The following is a 22803-nucleotide window of genomic DNA, read 5'->3' as shown; positions in this document are numbered from 1 at the left end:
TGCCATTTCCCTCTGCGGCAGGAGATGGAAGACTATAGTGGTTTTATTTAAATAATCTAAGCTAATTTTTTTTTTCTTTAGCACAAGTTAGGGTTAGCTGCAATTTTCACAGTATTTGAATATATTTCAAAAGTTAATGGTGTATACTATTTATATAGACAGTACCGTGTTGTTGTATGGTGTCCATACCGGTCACCGTCAAGGGAGAGGATCTGGCTTTTTTCTGCATTCGTGTCATCTTACTAAATTTCTCTTTCCTTTGAACTTGGAAATAGGTGCTTTATTTATTTATTACAAAGTGGTATTGATATACTTTGTGATGCAGTGGACAACTAAAACGATCATTTGTGCATTTCATTATTCAAGATGGCAAACTCTTAAATAATACAAGCAGATAGAGACTTAATTGAAACGTCAATATTCAGAATGCGAATACTATAACAATTATAAAACACGTTTTGTGCACTTTTTTGCATTTCTAACTGATATATTTAAGTATTAACCATCTTTTACTTTGCCTGGTTTTCCATGCTGCAAGACAAATGACCACGGGACAATAAAGAGTGGGTTCGTCGTAGAGCACTTGAATGCATCATAGCCAACATCTCCACAGGTGGTTACTTTAACAGCTCCGATAAACGTGAGCTAATACAGATGGCTAATGTTTAGAGTAGTAGCTATCCGGGAGAACAGAGCATCTCTAGTGCGTAACAGTATTCGGTGGAATTTGACATTTTTAGGAAAAGACACTAACAACGGATGCATACTGTGTTACCCTCAGGATGAGAAGTACGACAGTGGTACTAAGGGCTTTTAAAAAACATCGCCACACTAATTTAGCTTGAAGCAAGAAACTAACTAACGTTAGCAGAATTTAATTTGTCCATTATGTTTTGCTGATACATTTCCAGTTAACTGTCGCGACTCTGACGTATCATCAGCTTTAGATAACACTTTAAAAAAAGCTAAAAGCTCAGAAATCAAGTTGATTTTCAGGTTAACGTGGCTCACGTTAATATAGAATCGACTTTCGCTGACTTCCAGTCAAAAGGATTTGACAGACTTAAACATTGACTTATCCAACTTTTTATAGAGGTAAGTAAAGTTAACCTCAACATTGCCGTCTACGTTAACTTTATGACTGAATTATTATGTTTTTCGGTAAATAGGAAAAGTCCAACTGTTTACCTTAAACTAGCAGACTTGGTCTTGCAATTTTCTGGAATAATGGACTTAACTGTAGGCTGTATTTTGAAAGAGCTTTTATCAAGCATGTATTTTGCCAGGAAGAGATCTATAAATGATTTACTGTTTGCAGATGGCAGTGTTAAATGATAGGGCAAAATGTAATTCGTCATGAAATAGTCAATGTGAATTGTAATTTCCTCATTCCATTGTGGCTTGGTTGTTCAGAGTGAGGTTTCACAAATGACAGTAAATCAGCAGATGCATGTGACAGACTTCAGTATCCAACACTGGTATTTCTTTGCCTGTTGTTTTGCTAAAATAGTTTTCTTTGAATGTGCAGTGTTAGGGTTTTCAGATGTAGAATGTATTTGTTTATGTTTCTGTTCCAGGAGCTGAATGGCCTCTGCTGTAGCAGTGAAAACTGAGAAGCGACCTGCAGCTGATTCTCAGGATGCAGACTCAAATGCAAAAAAGCCCAGGTAAGCTCAGGTGCTGCTTTGGAGCCAGCTGCGCACAGAGCACATAACTCATTCATCAGTTTTGTCAGCCGGCTTGATTAAATTCTTTGTTTTCTTGAGCTCTTAATTTTGGCAGGTTTTAGTTTCACACTGCATGTGTGTGTATTTCAAAATGGTTTGTCTAACCTTAATGTCAGAAGGATTTGGGAAGCACCTCCTTTACAGCCACCATCACTCACTCTCTGCCTGTCCCAAAGGAAACTGCTACCCAGCCTGAAGACTAAGCGAGCCCCTGAGCTTGTCCTGGTAATTGGCACAGGGGTAAGCTCTGCAGTGGCCCCCCAGGTCCCTGCACTCCGCTCCTGGAAAGGCCTCATCCAGGCTTTGCTCGATGCAGCTAATGACTTTGACCTATTAGAGGAGGAGGAGAGTCGGCGTTTCCAGAAGCACATGGAGGAAGATAAAAATCTGGTGCATGTGGCCCATGACCTCATCCAGAAACTTTCCCCGGTAAGACTGCCTTAGCCTTTTTCTTTGCTTTTCATTTTGTACACCTCCCTTTCACACATGTACAAACACATGGCAGACAGACTGCCGGCTCACTGTCCTTTCCTCAGCGGGGGGCATTTTGTTTCAGCTTCCATTGAGATAAGACATCTTAGTCTTATCTCATTTAAAGACCTATTGTTAATGACATGAGGCTTGTTTGTGAGGCTTGTTCATGGAAATGAATATGGTTAATAACTGATGTTGAACCAGTCAGACCTGCAATGCATGTACTGTTTTCTGTCTCTGATTTTTGGCACTTTAAAATGGTGTTTTATGGCTGTTGGCAAACAAACAAAAAAAAAAAAAAAAAAAAAAACCCTAATGAAGACAGAGTAGCTGAAGCACAGTTTTATTTTTTCAACCCTCCCTTACCCACCTTAATCAAGGCTTAATACATAAATATATACAACAAACCTGTATTAATCTGGTTTCTATGCACCAAAAAAGGCAGCGTATAGCCACGATAATAGGGTAGTTTGGGAGGTCTGGCAACTGTTGTTTTGATTTTATAATCTTGGTAAGAACTTATTTGGTAAGAATTTATTTAAGATTGTATTTAGTGAAGCAGCACCTACTTTTAAATAATACAAATGTTCAATCTGGTGTTGATTTTGTTCCTGTCATTTGCTCATAATGATATTTACAGATAACAATTGCAGAAAGCTTTCATGTTAGTGGGAGTAAGGCAACATGGCTGATTATATTAAATAGCAATTCAGTTAATACCTCTGTGCAATCTTTTTCTTAGAATGTATACATATTTATGTTAAAAAGGAGATAAAATCTATTGTGATTTTTCCCTGAAAATTTAATAGACCAATGAAGTACACCAAAACCACTAGAAAATTTGTAACAGACATTACAAAATCGCATACTTAAGATGACAGAGGCAACTTTTTTCTTAATTTTTCCATAATAATTCAGTGAAAATCATACATTTTGAATGAGAATACAGTGATTCTCATCCTTCTAAAGAACCCTGCAGCCCTAAACCAGTTAGACTGTTACAAAATAATTGGAAGACACATGAAATTGATTCAAACATTTCTGGAGTTCCCTTTAACTCTGTTCTCCTCTTATGGGACCGGTCCCGTCTGGAGCAGGGCTGGCAGATGGGAGCCTTAATACCGTTTGCCTCCTGTGTTAGTCATGTCTCATCGCACCTTTGACATTGATAAAACATGCTTTGTTTCAGCCCTCAGCCTGTTGTCACAAAGGGAACAGACAGCACTTTTATGGCTTTATCCGTTGTGTTTATTTCAGTCCACAGTTGTGCAGACACCCGCTCACTGCCGTTGGCTACAGGCACAGCAGGATCTAGCATGCTGAGGAAAAAAAAAACAAGCATAGAATAATCTGAAATAGCCCCCTCCAACCCAGTTTTCCATTCAGGGTTGAAACACAACCCAAACAGCAAGTACACAGTAAGTTGCAGTAGAGGACAAACATTTAGAAGTTTCATTAACAAAACCATTTATAATGTCCTTTGTTGCAGTTAAACACATGTTAACACTAGACCTGAGTTGATGTACCTGGCTGTTTCAGGTACATTTGGCTGAAGTGAAGGAATTTCTCCATGTGCGAATCATAGAGCTAAATTCTACATGCCTCTTAAGCAGAGGAACTAATTTATTTGTGACAATCTTATTGAAACCTTTTCATTGCTCCTCTAAAATGGATAATTTCGCTGTGATCTTAATCATTGATTGTGATCAAGGATCTAGCAAAAGCTGTGCTAGAAATGCTAATATGTCCTAATATCAAAATACTGTATTAGGGTGTAAGAGACCTGTCCCAGTTAATTCCCATAACAGTGGGACTGTGACAGTTTAACCCCCTTTTTGTGGGAATGTGTATCTGAATGATAATGGATGGATTATAGTGGTCTGTAGGCACATAATGTGAAGTAATGAGGGTAATCTGAAGTAAAGGCTCAAAAAGAATGTTTGTCATAAATTCTTTCTCACCTTTGGCAAAATCGAGGCTTAGTACAAGATTGCTCACTAGTTTGTTTGCTCAGTCATGCAAGAAATGTAAACTTGTTTTGTTTGGTTGTTTTGTGTAAAAAAACAGATCATCTGCTGATAGTCATTTTGGTGATGATCCTAGATTTTTATGCCTTAATGCCAGTGACAGCCGTGGCCAGAGGCATTATGTTTTGGCGTTGTATGTATTTATAGTATGTCCATCCCATTCTTGTGAAGTCAGTATCTCAGGAATGAGTTGAGGGGATTTCTTCAAATTTGGCAGTGAGCATGTTTTTTTCTACTGTGAACAGGCAGAGGTCTGGGTATTAAAGCTGTCTTACATTGCAGCAGTGGTGAACGTCTTCCCAGCTGTGTGTACTTTATAACTTAGATATGACAATTTAAAATCCCAGGATAATTTTTTTTATTACGAGTTTTACTTTCTCTTGGTTTAGTAGGTCACAGTACCGCTGGTTGTTTGTTGCAACTTTCTTTCCAGCTGTTATCACGCTGCGTTCAGTGCTGTTAAAATAAGCTTAGCTTGATTGATTATTAAGTTTGAGGGCAAACACAGTGGTATATCCTCGGTCTCGAGTTCTTGCACTGTGCAAATTCCTATTGTCACAAATACTCTCTTATTTGTTGATGTATTGTCTGCAGTGATATCAGCTAAACTTAACTCTGTACATTCGGTTAATTTGGTAATTCAAACTTACAAAGCATTTGTGTGAAAAGTACACCAGTTAGTTTCTTATATGTGCAAAATATTGTGCAGTTTTTTTTAACACAAAACATAATTATTCTTAGCTTTTCTTTTCTATTTATTTATTCCTTCACAGAGAACGGGAAATGTGCGATCCACATTCTTCAAGGACTGTCTGTATGAAGTGTTTGATGATTTGGAGTCCAAAATGGAGCATGCAGGGAAACATCTACTGCGCTCAGTGCTGCAGTTAATGGAGAGTGGTGCACTGGTCCTCACTACTAACTTTGACAACCTGTTGGAGATCTATGCAGCTCACCAGGGCACTAAGCTGGAGTCTTTGGACCTGACGGATGAGAAGAAGGTAAACAGTGCTCATATCATGCAGTGGCATTGCTTGATCTTTTGTGCCACGATACATCCAGTCAGCTTTTTCAAATAAGTGCAAAGGTCACTAAAGCAACCATTTTAGGTTAGGCCAGGATCAGCTTGTTGGGGTTTTAAAATCCTGACACATTTTTGATTCAGGTTGCATTTCACACTTTTAAGCATGGCCTTCCGTTCACTGGAGCAGGAAAATTGTAGGTAAATCTGCTGGAATAAGATCTTGTTGAACCCGCTGCACTCTTAAGATTTACATTTACAACATTTTGACCTTTCAGTGAAGTTCCTCGTTGGCCAGTTTTGGAGAAAAATAGATAATGCTTTGACCTGAAAGAGCCTTTTGTCTCTTACAGATAGGGGGAGGTTAAAGTTCTAGCCATTACTCAGATGCTGTCAAATTTTATAGATTGAACAATATTTGCTTTTGTTTAGGACTGGGCAGAAAAGAAACCTGGTGTGTTCCCAGTCAATATGGGTTTAGTTCACTTCTGACCAGTTTCACCACAAACTCTGTTTGTCAACTCACATTATGTGCTGGTTAATTGAAAGGTGACTTTATTATTTGTTAAATAGAACAAAAATTTGCAGAAATTACTTTTCTGAGTGACTGTTGCCTTGCCTCTCAGTCTTGGTATTTATGCCTTGTCTCCATCAGGGTCAATATCCCTTCACTCCTGTTCAGTGATTTTTACTCCCTGCCCGGCCAGAACAGGATTGAGTGCAATGGACTGTTAAGTGTGTGTGCACTTGTGTGTGTGTGTAGGTGCTGGAGTGGGCTCAGGAGAAACGGAGGTTAAGTGTACTTCATATCCACGGTGTTTACACCAACCCCAGTGGTATTGTACTACACCCTGCTGGATACCAGAATGTACTGAGGAACACTGAGGTTATGGTGAGTGCTGAAATTCTTCTCAATTGGCTCTTCTATTGTGTCCTCATAAATTTGTAAATAACATGAGGGTACCATATTAATGTTTAAATTGGCCAGTTCTTGGGAAAGACCGCCTGTACCAAATTGCCTCTGATCCTGCAGTTTGGTTAATCTGAAATGGTAGATTTAGTAAAGGGTAATAACACACTGCTGTTTTAACAGCGTGAGATCCAGAAGCTGTATGAGACCAAATCATTCGTGTTCCTCGGCTGTGGGCGCACAGTAGATGACACAACCTTCCAAGCTCTGTTCTTGGAGGCAGTGAAACACAAATCGGACCTGGAACACTTCATGCTTGTGCGGCGGGAGGACGTGGGTGAGTTTAAGAAGCTGCGTGACAACATGCTGGACAAGGGCATCAAAGTCATCTCCTATGGAGACGAGTATGCCGACCTGCCAGAATACTTTGAGAGGCTGGCCAATGAGATCTGCAACCGCGATGTGTCTGCCAACAGCTGGGGTAAGGTGGATGAAGGCCGGTTACTTTTCATTTGTTTGCTTGTTTGTAGTAGTTATGCACATCAGTTTAGATGAAGTCTTTCAACACATCATTTTGCCTTAGCTACTTGTGAAAATCTTTGTTTTTACTAAGTTCAGTCTATTTTAATGGGGCACTCCACCGGTTTTACACAAGATCCAGTACTGAACAAGCTGTATACTTCCATGTGGGAGCATTTCGGTTTGAAACTCTATTGATGTCATCGGGCTCTTATGAATAATGCTGAGTTGCATTATGGGAAATGTAGGATCTTGTTCTTTGAAGCTTGCTCAATATTACTGGTAGGTACTACAAGTCGGGATATTTCAGATTCTACTACTTTGATTTTGACCAAACTGGTTTTGTGCGAGTCCACTGACCTAATGGATGTGCAGTACTAAATCACTGGAGCGCCCTTTTAAAGGTTTGACATTGACACCGGAGTAGTCAGTGTTTGGTTGCTTCTGCAGTCAAAACTACAGGTTCTGATGCATTCCCCAATCAAGACAAAGACTTTTATTTAATAGTAGAGTACTTCAACTACTAGTAGTGGTTCTAGGGTATCAGGTTGGATAGAGAACCTGTTGAGCATTGCTCTGATGAAACTGAATGTACACATCTGATACTTGATTCTTTACTAGGTTCTTTAAGTGCAACCTAGAGGCTCAACACCAAGTTAACCTGCCATATTGCACATTAGATTTAGGACAGAAATAAAGGTTTTCTGTCAGTGTTGGATCTTTTTACATTGCAGCACAGCAGATCTAGCCAACAGCTGTCCTTTCTGAAAAACGTTGCCAATTTATAATGCAATTTTTTTCTCTCTCTCTGCCTACAGGGTCACCCTCACAAAATGGGGAGGAACAACAGACCGGCTGTAACACACAGAAAAGCCTCCTTCAAGGTTAGGATTGAATGCTTCTCTTTGAATTCAGACAGTGACTACTACATGCTGGTAGATTTAAAAGAAAACCCAGTCAGTTTTGGAGTTTCTGTAACAAAGGGCATTCCTTTACACCAAGGTACAAATGACTGCAGCTGTGTATGCCTAGTGGTCAGTGGCAACATTTTAGTTGATGCTCTTTGTTTTACAACTCTTCATTCAAGTCCTGTCATTCTCATTTTGCCCAAGACTATCATAACGGACAGGCCCAGGTCAGGATCCGTATCATTTTCCAACACAGCCCTGTCAAGAGATCAGTCTGCTTCGAGTCTAATTGCAGGCAATGGATTAAGAAATCCAGGAACGTTATAAGCCATGGGAGACCTAAAAACCATTGTAGTTTAGCATTTGTCTATTTTGTCCCTTTTACTTTTTTAATCTAAAAGGAAACATTTAAGGTAACATCAGTGCCAATACCCATACTCTCTTTAAATATTGTTGAAGCCTGCAGAGGAAATGTTATGTTATGACTTGAACTTGAGCAAAATGATAGATCTGAGTCTACTGACAGCAGTCGACTGTACTGCTTGAATCTGGGCATGAATTAACAAGAATGTAGTTAAATAAACTGTATCACCTTGACCAACTTGCCCTGTAAAGAGAAGTTCTAGGAGCAAGCTAACGTACATCACATGCTTGTAACCAGAAAAACGTAAACATTTTCTTGACATGTAAGGATTCTATGCTCAGCGATGAAACCAGGAAAATTTGATTTGCACACTACTGGATGGAGAATAATAGAAATACTTCTTTGTCAAGGATCTATCTGATTTAGCGAAAACAATATTATGACTCTTCAAATACAAGTTCAGAAGAGTGTGTTTTCTTAGCAGCCATGCCAGTAGCAATCACTTTGCCACTTGTGTTGAAACTAAAAAATTGTTCTTTTTAAAGCTTTTTTTGTATTTTTAATACTTGTATGTGTTTTCTGACTTAATATTTATAAGTTCTATTTTTAAAGTAAAGTATTTGGTATCTCATTTGTACTGTCATGTTTTCACGAGAGCAGTCTGTATGGGGTGTATCCTTGTTCCTCTGCAACATATGACAGAAAAAGTTCCACTTTATAGGCTGTCATGGCATATAGCAGCTTTATTTAGAAATGTTTACATTCTCATAAATTAGCTCAAATTTTCTTTATAATTCTCAATCTCCTATTCTCGTATCACGAATAAGGGGGGGGGGGGTAGAGATATTTAAGACTCGTATTTCCTCTTATGAACTAAGAGTAAATCAGAGGGGGAAAACCTAAGTAAGGCCCATAGAACTTCAACTGACTACACCTTAAGTGTAATCTGAAATCTGTGGACAACCACAGCTGTAAAGACTAAAAATAAACTTGCAAAATATTCTGCACTTATCACCAACTACAAAGGGAGGGATTAAAGTCTCCATTTTGAATTGAATTTGAATTAGGTAGCTGAGGAGCTCTGGGAATTGACTTTCAGAAACCAATCCATCTGAAACTAAAGCACCACAGTTGATGATGTGCTATTTCATGTTACAGAGGATTGCTATTGATTGATCCTGGTCTTTACCTACTCCATGGTGTATTTTCCCAGAACACCTGCTAACTTAAACAAGTGCTGACATTCACGCCCACTCTATGGCCAACTGTAAACTGATTCAGACTCAATGGACTAGTATCTGTATCTTGCTGGATAACCACCCATGTAGGAAAAGGGTTAACTAAGAAGTCAGGAGACAGATAGGCACTATGGTCGCTAAGCTTTCCTCAGGCACAGGCAGCAGCTGAAATGTCACATCCAGCAACACTTCACAACCTAACCTCATTTGCATGAAGAGGGGAAAACCAGCCGACAAGATGCCAGCCTTTACTGTGTAAACTAGTAAATGGATGACATTTACAGCCTAGGTCCATTTAGTCAGCTAGAATGTCATTTGGATGTAACTTTACTGTTTCAAAACGTAAGCCGATTTGAGCTACTTTTGTCTCTAAAGTTAAGAAATGATGCAAGGGTAGGCTCCTCTGGCTTCTTTGCAAAATGTTGTCTTCCAAAGTGCACACTTGTCCTTTCGTGGGAGATTAAAGTCCTGTTCATGACAATAGTTCTTCATTTAATGTAAAGTAGAAAGGGCAGGACAGGAGGACAAGAACAGGCAACATCTCACCGCAGCATGGTAAAGATAGTGTTGGCTTAGTTTGCGACAATGAATCAGCAGCGGAACATGCAGCCACCTAAGCCTTCATCAGGGCACTGACCACAGTACGGGCGTTGAGGCTGCGCAGGTCGTTGTAGGTCTGCCCTGTGCCCACAAACACAATAGGCTGGCCTGTGATGTAGGTCATGGAGATGGCAGCTCCAACCTGTGGAGAAGGGAGGATGACTCATGAGTGCTATCAGCTTTACGGCAGCTATTCCTATGTCAGGGAAACAGCTATGGAGAAATCATTAACTGCTTCAAAAAGATTCTTAAGAGGACGTATCACGTGAATAAAACCAGACAGGAATGCACAGAAAAACACTCAAATACCTTGTCATCGATTGTGTCAAACTTAGTGAGAACAATTCCATCGATGAGGCGAGGCTTGTCAGACATGGAGTGGTCTGCCAGAGCCTGATTGAACTTCACCTGAGAACACAACCAAGTGAAACATTCTGGGAAAAACTGACTAGGACGAGTTAATATTTATAACACCAGCTTTCCACCTCTGTTTACAGAGTGTAGAGGTGGAGACTGGAGACAGAGAGAAGATCGCTGAAATAACACTGACCTCTGCTGGAGAATATAAGAATTGCAGGGATCCACTTTAGGATTTGTCTTATTTATTACTGTACTGAGTGCCCTAGGGATGGTGTGTTTTTTTTTTTGTAGGCCAACCTGGAAGTTGGCATCACCATGGTTCCTTCAACAAAAAGTCAATGGGATTTTTCCATTTATAGCACTTGCACATTTTGTTCAGCAAGATAATTGTCACAAGTGAACTCTATGACTGTGCAAGTCCCAACATAACCTACAGACTGAAGGTAATGCATGTGCTGCTTTCCAGGTCTCTATACTCTTGAAGCTGAAGATGATTCAAAACCTGAAATCTCTGCTTCAGTCAGTAGTAAATTCTTGTAGCCTATCACATAATTAGATGTAAATGTTTCATTTTAAGCTGTCAAGAAAACAAGAGCTTTTACTGAAACTCACTTTCTCAGTGTCAGTTACATTTTTCTGTAAGCATGTGACATATCTGAACAAAAAGTCTGAATTTGTCAGGTGTCTTACCAGCTGGTCAACTGCCTCGTTGCCCACCAGAGCTTCCCCAACAAACAGCACCAAGTCAGGCATGTTGACTGCAATAAGTTTGGCCAGGGCTGTCATTAGGGGGGCGTTGTCCTGCATACGCCCAGCAGTGTCCACTAGCACCACATCAAAGGCCTGGTTGCGGGCTGGTGGGGTGAAAGAAAAGGGCTTAGTGACATGCTGCAACATTATCAGAACAGAAGCTTGCTTCATGGGTTAAATTCCAACTTTCAATCCTCTATATCCATTCCTTCCTCTCTTTTCAACTGAGCTATGGTACACTGAAGAAACCACATTCTCCGGGTGAATCAACTTCCTATTCATGTTCACTACAAATTATATCATTTAATAAAGTAACTAGAAAGTTAGTGTTTTACCATAGGCAATGGCCTCCATGGCAATTCCAGCTGCATCTTTCCCGTAGCCCTTCTCATAGAGCTGGACTACTGGCCGCCCCCCATGCTGTTCTGGAGGATGCAGAGAGTTCAGGCGACGCTGATGAGTGCGGAGCTGCTCCACTGCCCCGGCACGAAATGTGTCACAGGCTGCGATCAGCACTGTGAAACCATTCTCTATCAGCCAGAAGGAGATCTGAACCGAAACAGAGAGTTCTGGTTCACACAAACACTTGACATTTAAATGGTTACATTCTGAAACAAGATATCTACCAGCTGGAGCAGGATAATCAATAAATATTGTTTATCTTTACAAATATAAGAACAGGCCTTCTTTTCATGGAAGAAATTTTGATATGGCACAGTAGTAAAGGTATAGTTTGATAACTCATTTTTCACCGACAAAAATGTGTAAATGTAATGTTAAAAAATGGTTTAAAATATAAGAATTAAAATGTAGCTTGCAGGACACTTTGCTCCAGCCCACAAACTAACCCGGATCCCATGTTCTACTAACGCTGCTACCTGACCACAAACTCACAACAAGAGGCCAAACAGTCAGGGGAAGAAAAAAAAAGTCACAGAAACAACAGAGAAACATACTGCAAAAAGGTGGATTTAGGGTAGGTGTCATTATGTTCATGAACAACTCACCTTGGCCAGATTGGTGGACTTTCCAACCCCATTGACACCACAAAATGTGATAACAAATGGCCTTCTCTGGCTCTGCGCCTCCATTACATCTCTCAGAATATCCACTCTTCGCTTTGGCTGCAAGATCTGCACCAGCGAGTCCTGCAGGGCCTGCTTTAGGGTTGAAGCCACAGCTACAAATGCACATGAGAAAAGTTTTTGTACACAGAAAGGCTGAAGACAATGAGAGCCCAATTCACTGAAACATATGTCGTAATGTGAGCACGTGGTGCTGAAACATTCCCCTTTACCTTTAATATGTGTAGGATATTTCTGTGTTTACTAATAATTCTACCTATTTTAAATCACATTCTATGTATATGAAACTGACGGGAAGATATCTTTCTATCATTGTGATTATGTGCATTACTGTAATCACATCACTTTTCCAGTGTAGACTGGATTCTCACAGGTGAAAGAAGAGAAGGTGAACATTGCGTAAGTAATCCTTACTCCAAATAAAAAGTGGGTGAGGATCTATAGTCTACTGCAGTGTTTCCCAACCAATGTGCTGCGGCACATAAGTGTGCTGTGAGAAATTATCAGGTGTGCCGTGGAAGATTATCCAGTTTCACCTGATTGGTACTCTAAGGAGCAGCGTGTAGTGACAGGCAGAACAATTACCTGCTCTTCCACTAGAGGGCAGTGAGAAGTATGATGACACTAAGTTGCTCTCAAATGACGAGTGGTGTGCAAGACTGGCATATATATTTCAACATCTGAATGACCTGAACACACGAATGCAAGGCCGAAATGAAAACCTGCTCAGACGTACAGATAAAATAAAGGGATTTTGTTCAAAGGTGCAGCTCTAGAAACAACATGTGAAAAGTGCCAACTTGAACATGTTCCCACAAACCCAGCAATGGCAGGGTGTCAACAGTGCTGCACTGTGTGAGACAATAGGTAAAAATCTGCAAAATCTTGAGCAGAAATTGTCATGTTTTGTCATCCAAGCTCTGGAATGCCCTGCCCCCTGAGGTTTGATCTATAACGGAGTTATATAGAGTTATAGATCTCTAACGGTTTTTAAGTCTAAATTAAAGGCGCATTTATTCAGACTGGCTTTTGGCATCTAATATTTAGCAGCGATGCTATACAGGGCCTACAGGCCTTCCTGATTTTATATTTCGTAATCTCACTCTCTCTTTGTTTTGACTCATTTTTATTCTACAGGAGTATTATAGTTCTTACAGATCATTGTTTTAACTGGGTTAGGAACCCATACAGCTCAACTGCAGTTGGAAAGGACATGACTTTGCAGGAGCAGGAAGAAATTACTGAACTGAGACAAAATCATGGTCTAAAACTGGAGCTTTGCTGATCTACCTTTGGACAGTTATTGGCTGACTCCTGCCAACCTGCCAAGCAGTTCCCCATTCTGGCAAACAAAGCTATTTCAGTTCTGCTCCCTTTCTCCACAACCTATCTATGCGAGGTGGGCTTTTTGAGCATGACTGCTATAAAGACAAAAAAGAGAGACTCAGAGCTGTTGAGGAACATCTTCGTGTGTGTCTTCAATTCCTGCAAGAATATCAGCTTTTTGTTCAACTAAACAGGCCCAGGTTTCACACTGAGTAAGTAAATTGAGTAAACTAAGACTAGATTTTCATTATATTTCAATAAATATACTTTTTGTGACATTTTTGTTTGGTGGTGTACCGTGTGATTTTTCTAATGTAAAATATGTGCCGTGGCTCAAAAAGGTTGGGAAACACTGCTCTACTGTGATTACATTACATGAAAGTGAAAGGTTTACTTACTGGTGAATGTGCCCATGACTTTGCCCTCCAGTTTTTTGGCTACAGAGTCACAGAGCTGGGAGGCAATGTCGGCTGCTACATTCTTGGCTGTAAGATGATGATGATGATGACGATGAAGAAGAATGAATAGCAGACAATGCACCCTCGCATCTTGCAGAATAAAGATGGTGAGAGAGAAAAAGGTGTGACATCATACCGATCAGATGGTCCCTCATCTTCTCCAACACAGGCTCCATGTCCTCCCGGGTCAGGCTCTTGGAGCCCACCAGGCCTTTCAGCATCCCCAACATACCCCCAAAACTGCCACCTTTTTTGGAGCTAAGAAGAACAAATCAAAGCTGGGCACTTATTCACATTTGAGACAAATGTACAATGTACAATGATACATACAAAGAGTTATCAAAATTAAAAAAACATTTTCTTACCTTGTCTTGCTTGTTTCACTGCTGGACACAGTCTCGACTTCCTCCTCATTCTCTCCTTCCTCACTGGACTCGCAGTCCACAGGCAGTAGGTCTCCCTCCATAGAGCTTAACTGCATCCCCTGAGCACATCCAGAACAAAGAGGACTTATCAACACACTCTTAATTTTAACATGAGTGTGATTACTACATAATGTCACCATAACTAGGAACTTATTAGGAGTGGTGGGAGTGCGGGGTTACATACTGGATCAGTTTGTGCTTCCTGGTTCTGTTCGCCATAATTGGGGGAACCGTCTCCATTCCTTCCACTGTAGTCCAGGTCCTTAGTGCTGCTACCACCCATCTCCCAAACACGCATTTGTTTCTCCCTTGGTTTCTGAGGCTTTGGAGACTTACTACAAGTAAGAACACAAACTCAGCAATAAGCAATCAGACATGCTTTCTCACAAACTTACAAAACCTAATGGCTACTTACTGCTGGTGAGCCAGCTAATGCAAAATAAATCCGTAACAGTGTTCCCCCTAGGCATGGTGGCAAGAGGATGACAAAGGTTTTGTGTGCACACACTAACATTTTTGGTTGTTTATTTCTCATGCAATGTAAGACAAGGTTCTATCTAAACTTTACCCCATATGGGCATCTCTTTTGTATTTCTCACAGGGGGTCTCAACAAAAGTCCTCTGGGATGTTCCTCTTCTAAGCACCTCTTTATGCTGACAGTATATGTGACAGAACATTCATACAATCCTATCAGTTAAGAAGGACAATGTAAGCTGTGCTATTTTCATAATTGTTGCTTATAAAAAAAAAAAAAAAACTTGTGAACATGACCCTGAGATACCTAAACTCCTTTACTTGGGGAAGCAAATCACTCCCAACCCAAAGGCAGCAATCCACCACTTTCTGACAGAGCACCATGGCCTCAGACTTGGAGATGCTAACCCCTCTGGGTCCCAACCACATGATGTATATTTGCTTCTATCCGCTGGTTCACCTGCTGCTTGTGTTTGCCCCATACATAACCTATATACCTGCATCACTGATGCTTATGCTAACACCGGAGCCCTTGCCACCACCCCATCACCCCCTTTGTGCCCTTCTCACCTTTCTCCCTTCTTCTACCACTTCTCTACCTCTCCTCTCTTCCTCACCTTCATTTGTCTCTGGGGTTTTGGAGAAAAACATTCATATTTTTAGATGAGTATCCCCTGGTTTCCCATTCTTAGGTGGTGCCATGCTCATGTTAGCATTAATAGCAGCCAAATAACATTAGCTGCATTACTGGGAATCATCTTGTGTTTACTCAACCTTCATTACAACAAAGGTTTGCTCTGTCATGATTACTTCGTGATTAATTATGTTATGTTAAACTATTATAATGGCACTGATTACCGACACATTGTAACATGGTGTAACGTACTGAACGTGCATACAAGAGACAAATAGAGTGACACTGCGGTTCCACGAGAATATTAAATATCACAAATTTACTGTAAATTAGAGAAGCCTGGCTGAAGAATCAGTGAAGGTAATCCTTTGTTTCCATAAACCTCAGTGTATGCATGAAATCCATTAAAAGCGGTATTCTGTGGTCACACTCATTAATGCCTTTCATGTATTCCTGGGTTAAACATGGAGAGAGGCACCTGCCAGAGACTCCCGATTGCAAATAATTATTTCCAAATGAGCATATATTGGACAGTAGTATATTTTTAAAAAATTAAAATTTTCCTGCCATGTAGGCATGGAGGGGGGTCTCTATAGGGTCTTGTTATACTGTAATAGAGGAGACACTGCTGTAATTATGGCATTTATTTTAATTATATCTTGTTTGACATTTATGAAGTTTTATTCTCGTACCTAGGTTTTTCAGTAGGTCCCACCATGCGCTTGCGGAAGAATTCCTCCCTTTTCTTCTGCATGACCTCCTCAGGAGTCAAGCCCTGGTTACCATTCTCAACCATCTTCTGCCCAGAGGCCGAGGCCCTGCCTTGATCACCTTTGGGCAGCTCAGCTGCAGGAGCTGGAAAACATTGAAATATTAAATTAAGTTAGGTTTGAGATTTAAATTACAATATTTTAGAACAACCACTTTTGTCATTACATACCCTCCTTTTTGGCATTTTTATTCTTCTTGCCACCCTGTTCCTTGCTTTTGTCCCCACCCTTCGTCTCAATCATTGACTTCACAGTCTTTTGTGATTTTTCAGATTCCTTAAAGGACCGCATGAGGGCAGGGCTCCGAGCTTTGCTGCTCTTCTCCGCCTCTCTTGTGGTTAACATTTTGTATATATCAGCATGAACAAGAGGAGAGAGGTTTTGGTTACTGAAGCCTTTTTGCTTTTTCACAGCTTTGTTAGTCATATATATATATATATATATATATAAAAACAGGATGACACATGTTCTTTGTTATGACAACAAAGTTCAGCCATGAGTGAAACTGTACCTAAGAAGCATCTGAAAATCATCCCCGAAGTCAAAGTTGTTGCTGAGAAGCTGCAAAGCTCCCTTTTGCTCAAGCTCATTCTTATAACGATCCCTAAAAAGAAGCTGGACATCATCTATGAACTTGTCGACGTACGTAAGCGTCAAGATCTTTTGAAAACCCACCTGACCAGAGAGGGGGACAAAAGGAAGAGAAATGATAAACAAAGTGTTTAAAAAGACAACACTGTGCATATTGGTAACAGATGTGCTGTCCACACATCAGTTTATTCTGCATTTGAGATACTTACCACAAAGATCAACTCGAACTCATTGTCGAGCTTATATTTAAGATTCAGGGCCTCATGAGTGAACGAACTGTTACCACTTCGCTCCTGTAACATCACAGACATCGTTGATATGTGAACAGGAGGTAACGTCAGCTGTACAAGTCGTGGCTGCTAAAGCTACTGTACCTTTGTGTGTTTCTAACACAGTCAAACACGTCACTGTGGCACAAACTATATCGAAATTCAGCTAAATAAAGCTCTGTTGGTTGGGTGATTTCTGTCTATTCACAATACAAAACCCGCTTGTTTGTTACATTGACGTTTCGCAATTAACTAGGATTTACTGTTAGCGTTAGCATTAGCATTAGCTCCCCGAGTCATACTGTGATTTAGGTTATATAAACACAGATGTCAGGGGAGTTGAACCTGTCACTAGGTCTTACCTGAAGGATCACGGAGCGGATCAAAGCGTTGACAGGCCCCGTGAAGGATTCAGTGACGCCGGCTCCCTGAAAACACCACAACACTATCCCCCCTTTACTGAAGATGGTGAAGAAATCTAGCATCTTGGCACCACGTATCTGAATTAAAAACACACAAATAACAACAAAGACGAAAGACATTGGATAAATACATGGGTACGCAAACCTTTAAGAGCTTATTGCACCATATCCAATCAATTCAGTCTTACCGGATAATACTTAAATAGATTATAAACCACCCACGAGGAAAACCCCGCACCGATGCAAAACTGTTTTTAGACACGTAAGATGCTAACCAGGAAGTGACGCTCACTTCCGTCGGGCTCTTGCGCAGTTTGATCATGATCGTTTTGACCAATAAGGATGTTTAAAACTTCTAATTCTTATAGAATATTAGTACATATCTTTAAAATTACGCATGAAACCCATAAAAAACAAATTCGACATTAATGTTTTCATTTTCTGCTTTGTTATACTCCACTAGGGTACATTAATTAAGTGGCAACCTATCTTTTCTCCACTTCTTTATCTTTTCTGATTTAAATATTATATATACGTTTTAGATTTAACATGCAAAATTATTAATCCAAAATGTGATGCATAGATTAAATTACACAACAGGCTGGACAGGGGCCACATTGTCACTGAGGGCTTTGGCATTATTAACAAAGTGAGAAGTGGCTACTGATTAGATGGTGTAACTTAAGGGAGGAAGTGCAAATGCATAAATCGCTAGGACAGGCCAGACTGGTAAGTACAAATATAACATTTTGCCAACACTGCTCCAAATTTTCTGGATGAATTCAACAAAGTTTATCTAATTTTAAACACATTTATAAAGGTATAAAACTTCCAGCTGTGCATATGATGCATACCACAATATATGTCACATGTACATTGTTTGTAAAACACATAATAAAGATCATTGTTTTGGGTACATTATGCTGAATTTTAATTATATGCACGTCTTTTCTACACATATGTGGTTGACAAAGGGTTAAGTCCCTGCTCAGTGATGTATAAGTCTGGGACACATTGCATTTGAAATTTGCCTGAATATGTTGAGGCATCACATCAAGCAGATACTTCCTCTTTTCTTTGGTAATGTTAGTGACACTTGACAAAGTTTTCCTTTGTCGTTCTTTCATTTGCCATCACTGGATTATGTCACACTGATGAAACTGCTGTTCAACCATTACAGAGCATATAGAGCAGAATGATTTTTCACTGAAAAGTACATGTATTTCTCAGACGGATTTTGGAAAGGAGCTGAACAGACATGATGATGCAATCAAAATGCATGGTAAGTTCCAGTTTGTTTATATGTTTCAAAACGTATTTGTACTTTATAGTCACTTCTCATCTCTTGAGATATGAGGAAGCTCAGAAAATCATGACACCGATGTGCAATAGATATAAATTGTTAACAAGAATTCATGGATATCAGAATGTGTAATCAAATTAGAAATATGAATAGTTTGTGTGTCTCGTTTCAGGCTTGTTCCAAAAACTCTTGAAACCACGTGTATCTCTATCAACACAACATGAACAAGAAGCTAAAGTGACAAATGTGTCAACATCATCTTCATTTACATCATCATTTTCTTCTTCGTCTTCATCCTCGTCATTACCAGAGACAGCTCCTTCTAAACCACCACAGCCACATTCTGCTCTGAGCTCGCCGCAGAGATATAATCGAAAATATGACTTGCTTGTGTGCCACAGTCATGCTGACACTGAAGTGGCTTATTGCCTGGTGTCTTTCCTGGAGGCTTCACCTCGCAGTCTTAGGTGTTTTTTATGGCAGAGGGATGTCGGCCCAGGAGGTGCAATCTTCACAGAGTTCTGCCAGGCTGTGCAGGACAGCCACCTACAAGCTCTGCTTATCACTCCTAACTTCCTGCAGGAAGATTTGTGCACGTATATGATGCACCAGACTCTAGCAGAAGGCCCTATGTCCAATCGACTGATCCCCTTGGTCTATAACTTGTCCCACTCCCAGTACCCCCAGGAACTGAAGTTCTATGTTTACATTAACCTGAGCAATAACACTTGCCGAGGCTATACTCGCATCAACCAGACTGTGCTCGATTGTGAGTAATGACAAAAAATCTTGTTTGCTGGTCCAGCTCCATAAGCCCCAAGTTAAAAATTAGATCTGCTGATATACTTTTCAGTCATGGCAATTTAACATCCCATCTGTAAAGAGTTTCTGGAGGTGTATTAACCTCTGATAATATCTTCTTCTTTTCCTCTCCAGACCTTGAAGGCTTGGTTAAAAAAGAGGAGACAAATGATCGCAACATGGACAGCTCTAGCAGCAAATTAAGTAAGACAGATGAGCTGCTGCCAAAGACACACCAGGCTGAGACTTCACTTTCTCTGGAATTGATGCCGAGGAGAGATGAAAGGTTGAATGACATTTGCTGTGATCATCATCAACAGTAACTGGAGAACATGATGAAGGGCAACGGGCTCTGAATGGAAAACCGTTCTGCTATTGACTGTACTCAACTTTAGTGGTGCTTATATCATGTTATGTTGTGATTACAAGGAAAGGTAAGCTACTTGATCAACACTTGGTGTATAGGAGATTTAGAACAGGAACAGAAAAACATTTTTTCAAGCAGCATAGAGGATTAGAAGTATACTGTGACTGACCTAGTTGTGCAGCAGTTTGCCATTACAAAATGGTGTTTAACACGTCATCGGGAGTTAGGTTCATAGACTTAGTTTGTAAGCCATAATTCAGTTCAAACAGAGCCTATAATTTAAGTTTACAGTAAAGGGAACAAAAGCAATTTAAATGCATTTGATCCTTCTTTTAACAGAGAGAAATGACAGTATAGTGGGATGAAGTTCTGAGATGCAGATACCACTAGGTGGTGTACATTCCTTTACAAGCCAATTGAGAGTGCTGCACAGGAGATGTGAGCCATTAAGATGTGATCTGTCAAATCAGCACTGTGTCCATTTTCAAAATTTTAAACCATTACTATAAACCAACAACAATTACAGTAAGCCATCTTCTTGTGTGTGTGTGTTTACACACACTGTGTTAACTTGGCCTTACTGGTCCCCACCATGTAAATCATTGAATTTTAAACTGTGGCTTAATTTAAGGTTATGTTTAGGTTAAGGTTAAGTTAAGGGTTAGGGTAAAGTTTAAGCAAGTAGTGCTTATGATTAAAGCTGGAGTAAGTCTCCAGGAAGTGAATGTAGGTCAGTGTGAGAGTCAGAGTGAGAATGAAAGGGAAATACCCACCCACCACAAACTGCTGACAGTGCACTGGACTTTAAATGAAGAAAGAAACACATTTACATGTCTCTTAAAACCAGCAAGATATCAGACCATTGTCTCTGTTTTGCTGGTACTATTCCTTACAGACTGGTTTTAGCTCAGCTAGTTGGAACAATGTCTGAAAATGTTAATGTAAACAACAAACCCCTTCGTTTACATCTAAAGAAAAGCATTCTGTTTTAATATGATTGAAAAGCCTTGGCAGTACCTGTCATTGTTAATCAAGCATCTTACTGGCAGTGCTTCATGTCAGATAGTTGCAGTTTGGACCACTCAATATAAAATATTGGGTAATCATTAAATTAGTTGGTGCATTACATTTTTGTCATTGTTTTTTTTATTATTTTATGGTTGCTTTTTTCTTTTTACATAAGGTCCCATCTGCCTCTGAGAAGTGTGACATTTTATCTTTTTTTTAACTTTTGTTAATGCTCTATCATTCTCCCACCTCCTCATCCCCCCAAACAACAGCAGACCTTCAGGACTACAATAAAAGACCCTTGATAATCACCTCGTTTGTGGCATGCCAACACTGTAACATAATAATGTAGACTAATCTCTGAAAGGCACAGATGTTCTACAAGGCTTTTGTTATTACCACAACAAATCCTACCCCCGATGACACACACACAGACACACACACACACATAGTGCTAGAGTGCCTGCCAATCTTCACATGAAAGCAGCCAAAACATAAAATAATATTTATTTTTATTTTACAGTATAATATAATATCTATGTTGTTCTATTAAGTTGTGTAGCCTGAAATTCCTCTATGCTGTATCTATGTTTTTTAGTGTACCACCCCATCTGGCCCTCCCAACTAAATATTTTCTGCAGGTGCCACTGGGCACAACAGAAGGAAGTCGGGGAAAAAACGTTATCTTTGCATAAAAGCTCTCGTCCACATTCTTTAGGGGTTTTGTCATTCCCCAAACAGCAACTCAGGAAACTAATGCACCCCCGCCTCATATCCGGATCAGGATGAAAACTTACCCACCCGTTATAACTTCAAGAAACGACACCTAGATTGAGGAAGCTGCATCATATTTTATGTTGTGAAATGACAGTTACATTTTTAAATGGAGGGACTTGGTGTGTACAAAATCTACAGGATGTCCCTGTGGTGGTGTTAATCAATCATGTTGTTCCACTACTTGGCTGCATCCAGGTTTGATGTGCATGATATTACATTGCTGTTGTTGCAACAGTACATCTTAAAATAAATATTTAGCTGTGCACTGGATGAGTTGGTTCTGATGCAGTGTCAGGCAAACTCAGTATGCCCAATTTTTTGCATGGATGCCTCTGGCCTGCAAATTATGAAGGTTGTGGATAAGAGAGCATAGAATTAAATACCTTTCAATCTAATCTAAACTGTAATCTTAAGTCTCCAAAGTACAGTTGAATCATACAAGCACAGTGCTGATGCTGGTGTGGTGCCTATACCTTTCATTTCTTGGACCAAGTGCTTATCAGCCCAGCATGATTCTCTTAAATGGATCACCCTTCATGTGCTGCCCGTTCCTCTCCCACTTTATCCTTTTCCTTTTATTCTTTTTCTTAGTTTAATGTGTTTTTCCTGTTCAGCCTCCTGCTGTGATTTTGCTTATTTGCATCTGGTTGTTTATTTAGCAGTCAGTGGAGTGTAATTGCATATCCTGTATGTGTCTCCCTGTGTGTATACGAGATACTTAGTATGACTCGGTTTGTTCCACTTTCACATCATTGTCTCAGAAGGGGAAGATTCTATTCAGAAAGCAGTTTAAAAGATGGGGAAATAATTTGTTCTTCTTTCTTTCTTTACCTGTCACCAGGATAACATCATGCATTATGTAGATATGAGGGCATCCATTGTACTAGAAATCACCCAACTGTGTTTCAAACACTAAACTTATCAATATCTAGAAAAACACAAATATTTAACAGAGAAAGTGAAGCAATTTTGAGTCATCTGTCTTTGGTTTAAGTCAAATGTCAAGTCATGAATGCCACGTCAAAGTAAAGTCTTTATAAATTGTTAGTCAAGCAAGTCTCAAGCCCTCAAATTTGTGTAGTGTTCAGGGTTAAAAATTGTATTAGTATTATTTTAAGGCATATTCTTGTTTTAGATGGTGAACAAGAAGAAGGACGTGGGTACGTGTTATTTAGTAATTTAAACTCTATGATG

At 39.9% G+C, this 22803-nt stretch overlaps 3 protein-coding genes across 4 annotated transcripts; 2 read left to right on the top strand and 1 right to left on the bottom strand.

Moving 5' to 3' along the window:
• Positions 1-513: 513 nt before the first annotated feature.
• Positions 514-10795, top strand: fam118b (family with sequence similarity 118 member B). Of its 2 annotated transcripts, none has more exons than XM_020600348.1 (8): positions 514-1095; positions 1578-1667; positions 1904-2156; positions 5002-5229; positions 6013-6141; positions 6343-6640; positions 7497-7562; positions 10440-10794. In XM_020600348.1, exons 2-8 carry the CDS (start codon positions 1585-1587, stop codon positions 10505-10507), a joined length of 1125 nt encoding a protein of 374 aa, XP_020456004.1. In that variant the 5' UTR covers positions 514-1095; positions 1578-1584; the 3' UTR covers positions 10508-10794. The 2 variants fall into 2 exon arrangements, with proteins under 2 accessions (XP_020456004.1, XP_020456005.1); XM_020600349.1 differs by lacking the exon at positions 514-1095 and adding an exon at positions 1423-1478 and having other exon boundaries at positions 10440-10795.
• On the bottom strand, positions 8608-17676 carry srpra (SRP receptor subunit alpha). Its single transcript, XM_020600347.1, has 15 exons — positions 17542-17676; positions 17294-17431; positions 16872-16955; positions 16583-16746; positions 16242-16402; positions 15994-16156; positions 14377-14527; positions 14133-14251; positions 13904-14025; positions 13708-13794; positions 11906-12078; positions 11234-11447; positions 10839-11002; positions 10098-10196; positions 8608-9930 (listed from the first exon to the last, which is right to left on the bottom strand). Exons 2-15 carry the CDS (start codon positions 17414-17416, stop codon positions 9802-9804), a joined length of 1953 nt encoding a protein of 650 aa, XP_020456003.1. The 5' UTR covers positions 17417-17431; positions 17542-17676; the 3' UTR covers positions 8608-9801.
• Positions 17677-18041: 365 nt separating this feature from the next.
• LOC109960369 (toll/interleukin-1 receptor domain-containing adapter protein-like) lies at positions 18042-21259 on the top strand. The gene is made up of 4 exons (XM_020600432.1): positions 18042-18082; positions 18584-18635; positions 18829-19425; positions 19593-21259. The coding sequence occupies exons 1-4, from the start codon at positions 18053-18055 to the stop codon at positions 19778-19780; spliced, it is 867 nt and encodes a 288-aa protein (XP_020456088.1). The 5' UTR covers positions 18042-18052; the 3' UTR covers positions 19781-21259.
• Positions 21260-22803: the final 1544 nt, after the last annotated feature.

The sequence above is a fragment of the Monopterus albus genome, unplaced genomic scaffold (assembly GCF_001952655.1).
Source record: "Monopterus albus unplaced genomic scaffold, M_albus_1.0 scaffold46.1, whole genome shotgun sequence".
In the NCBI taxonomy this organism is placed as follows: domain Eukaryota; kingdom Metazoa; phylum Chordata; class Actinopteri; order Synbranchiformes; family Synbranchidae; genus Monopterus; species Monopterus albus.
Note: the sequence above shows the minus strand (reverse complement) of the source record. Positions and strands in the feature narration are given on the sequence as shown.

Coding starts and splice junctions, on each gene's coding strand:
- LOC109960369 (XM_020600432.1), top strand. CDS start 18,053: ATGCATAAATCGCTAGGACAGGCCAGACTG. Junction 18,636..18,828: donor TGATGCAATCAAAATGCATG/GTAAGTTCCAGT, acceptor GTCTCGTTTCAG/GCTTGTTCCAAAAACTCTTG. Junction 19,426..19,592: donor CAACCAGACTGTGCTCGATT/GTGAGTAATGAC, acceptor TTTCCTCTCCAG/ACCTTGAAGGCTTGGTTAAA.
- srpra (XM_020600347.1), bottom strand. CDS start 17,416: ATGCTAGATTTCTTCACCATCTTCAGTAAAGGGGGGATAGTGTTGTGG. Junction 16,157..16,241: donor TAAAAATGCCAAAAAGGAGG/GTATGTAATGAC, acceptor AATGTTTTCCAG/CTCCTGCAGCTGAGCTGCCC. Junction 14,252..14,376: donor AGGAAGCACAAACTGATCCA/GTATGTAACCCC, acceptor GGATGTGCTCAG/GGGATGCAGTTAAGCTCTAT.
- fam118b (XM_020600349.1), top strand. CDS start 1,585: ATGGCCTCTGCTGTAGCAGTGAAAACTGAGAAGCGACCTGCAGCTGAT. Junction 1,668..1,903: donor TCAAATGCAAAAAAGCCCAG/GTAAGCTCAGGT, acceptor CCTGTCCCAAAG/GAAACTGCTACCCAGCCTGA. Junction 7,563..10,439: donor ACAGAAAAGCCTCCTTCAAG/GTTAGGATTGAA, acceptor TTTTTTTTGTAG/GCCAACCTGGAAGTTGGCAT.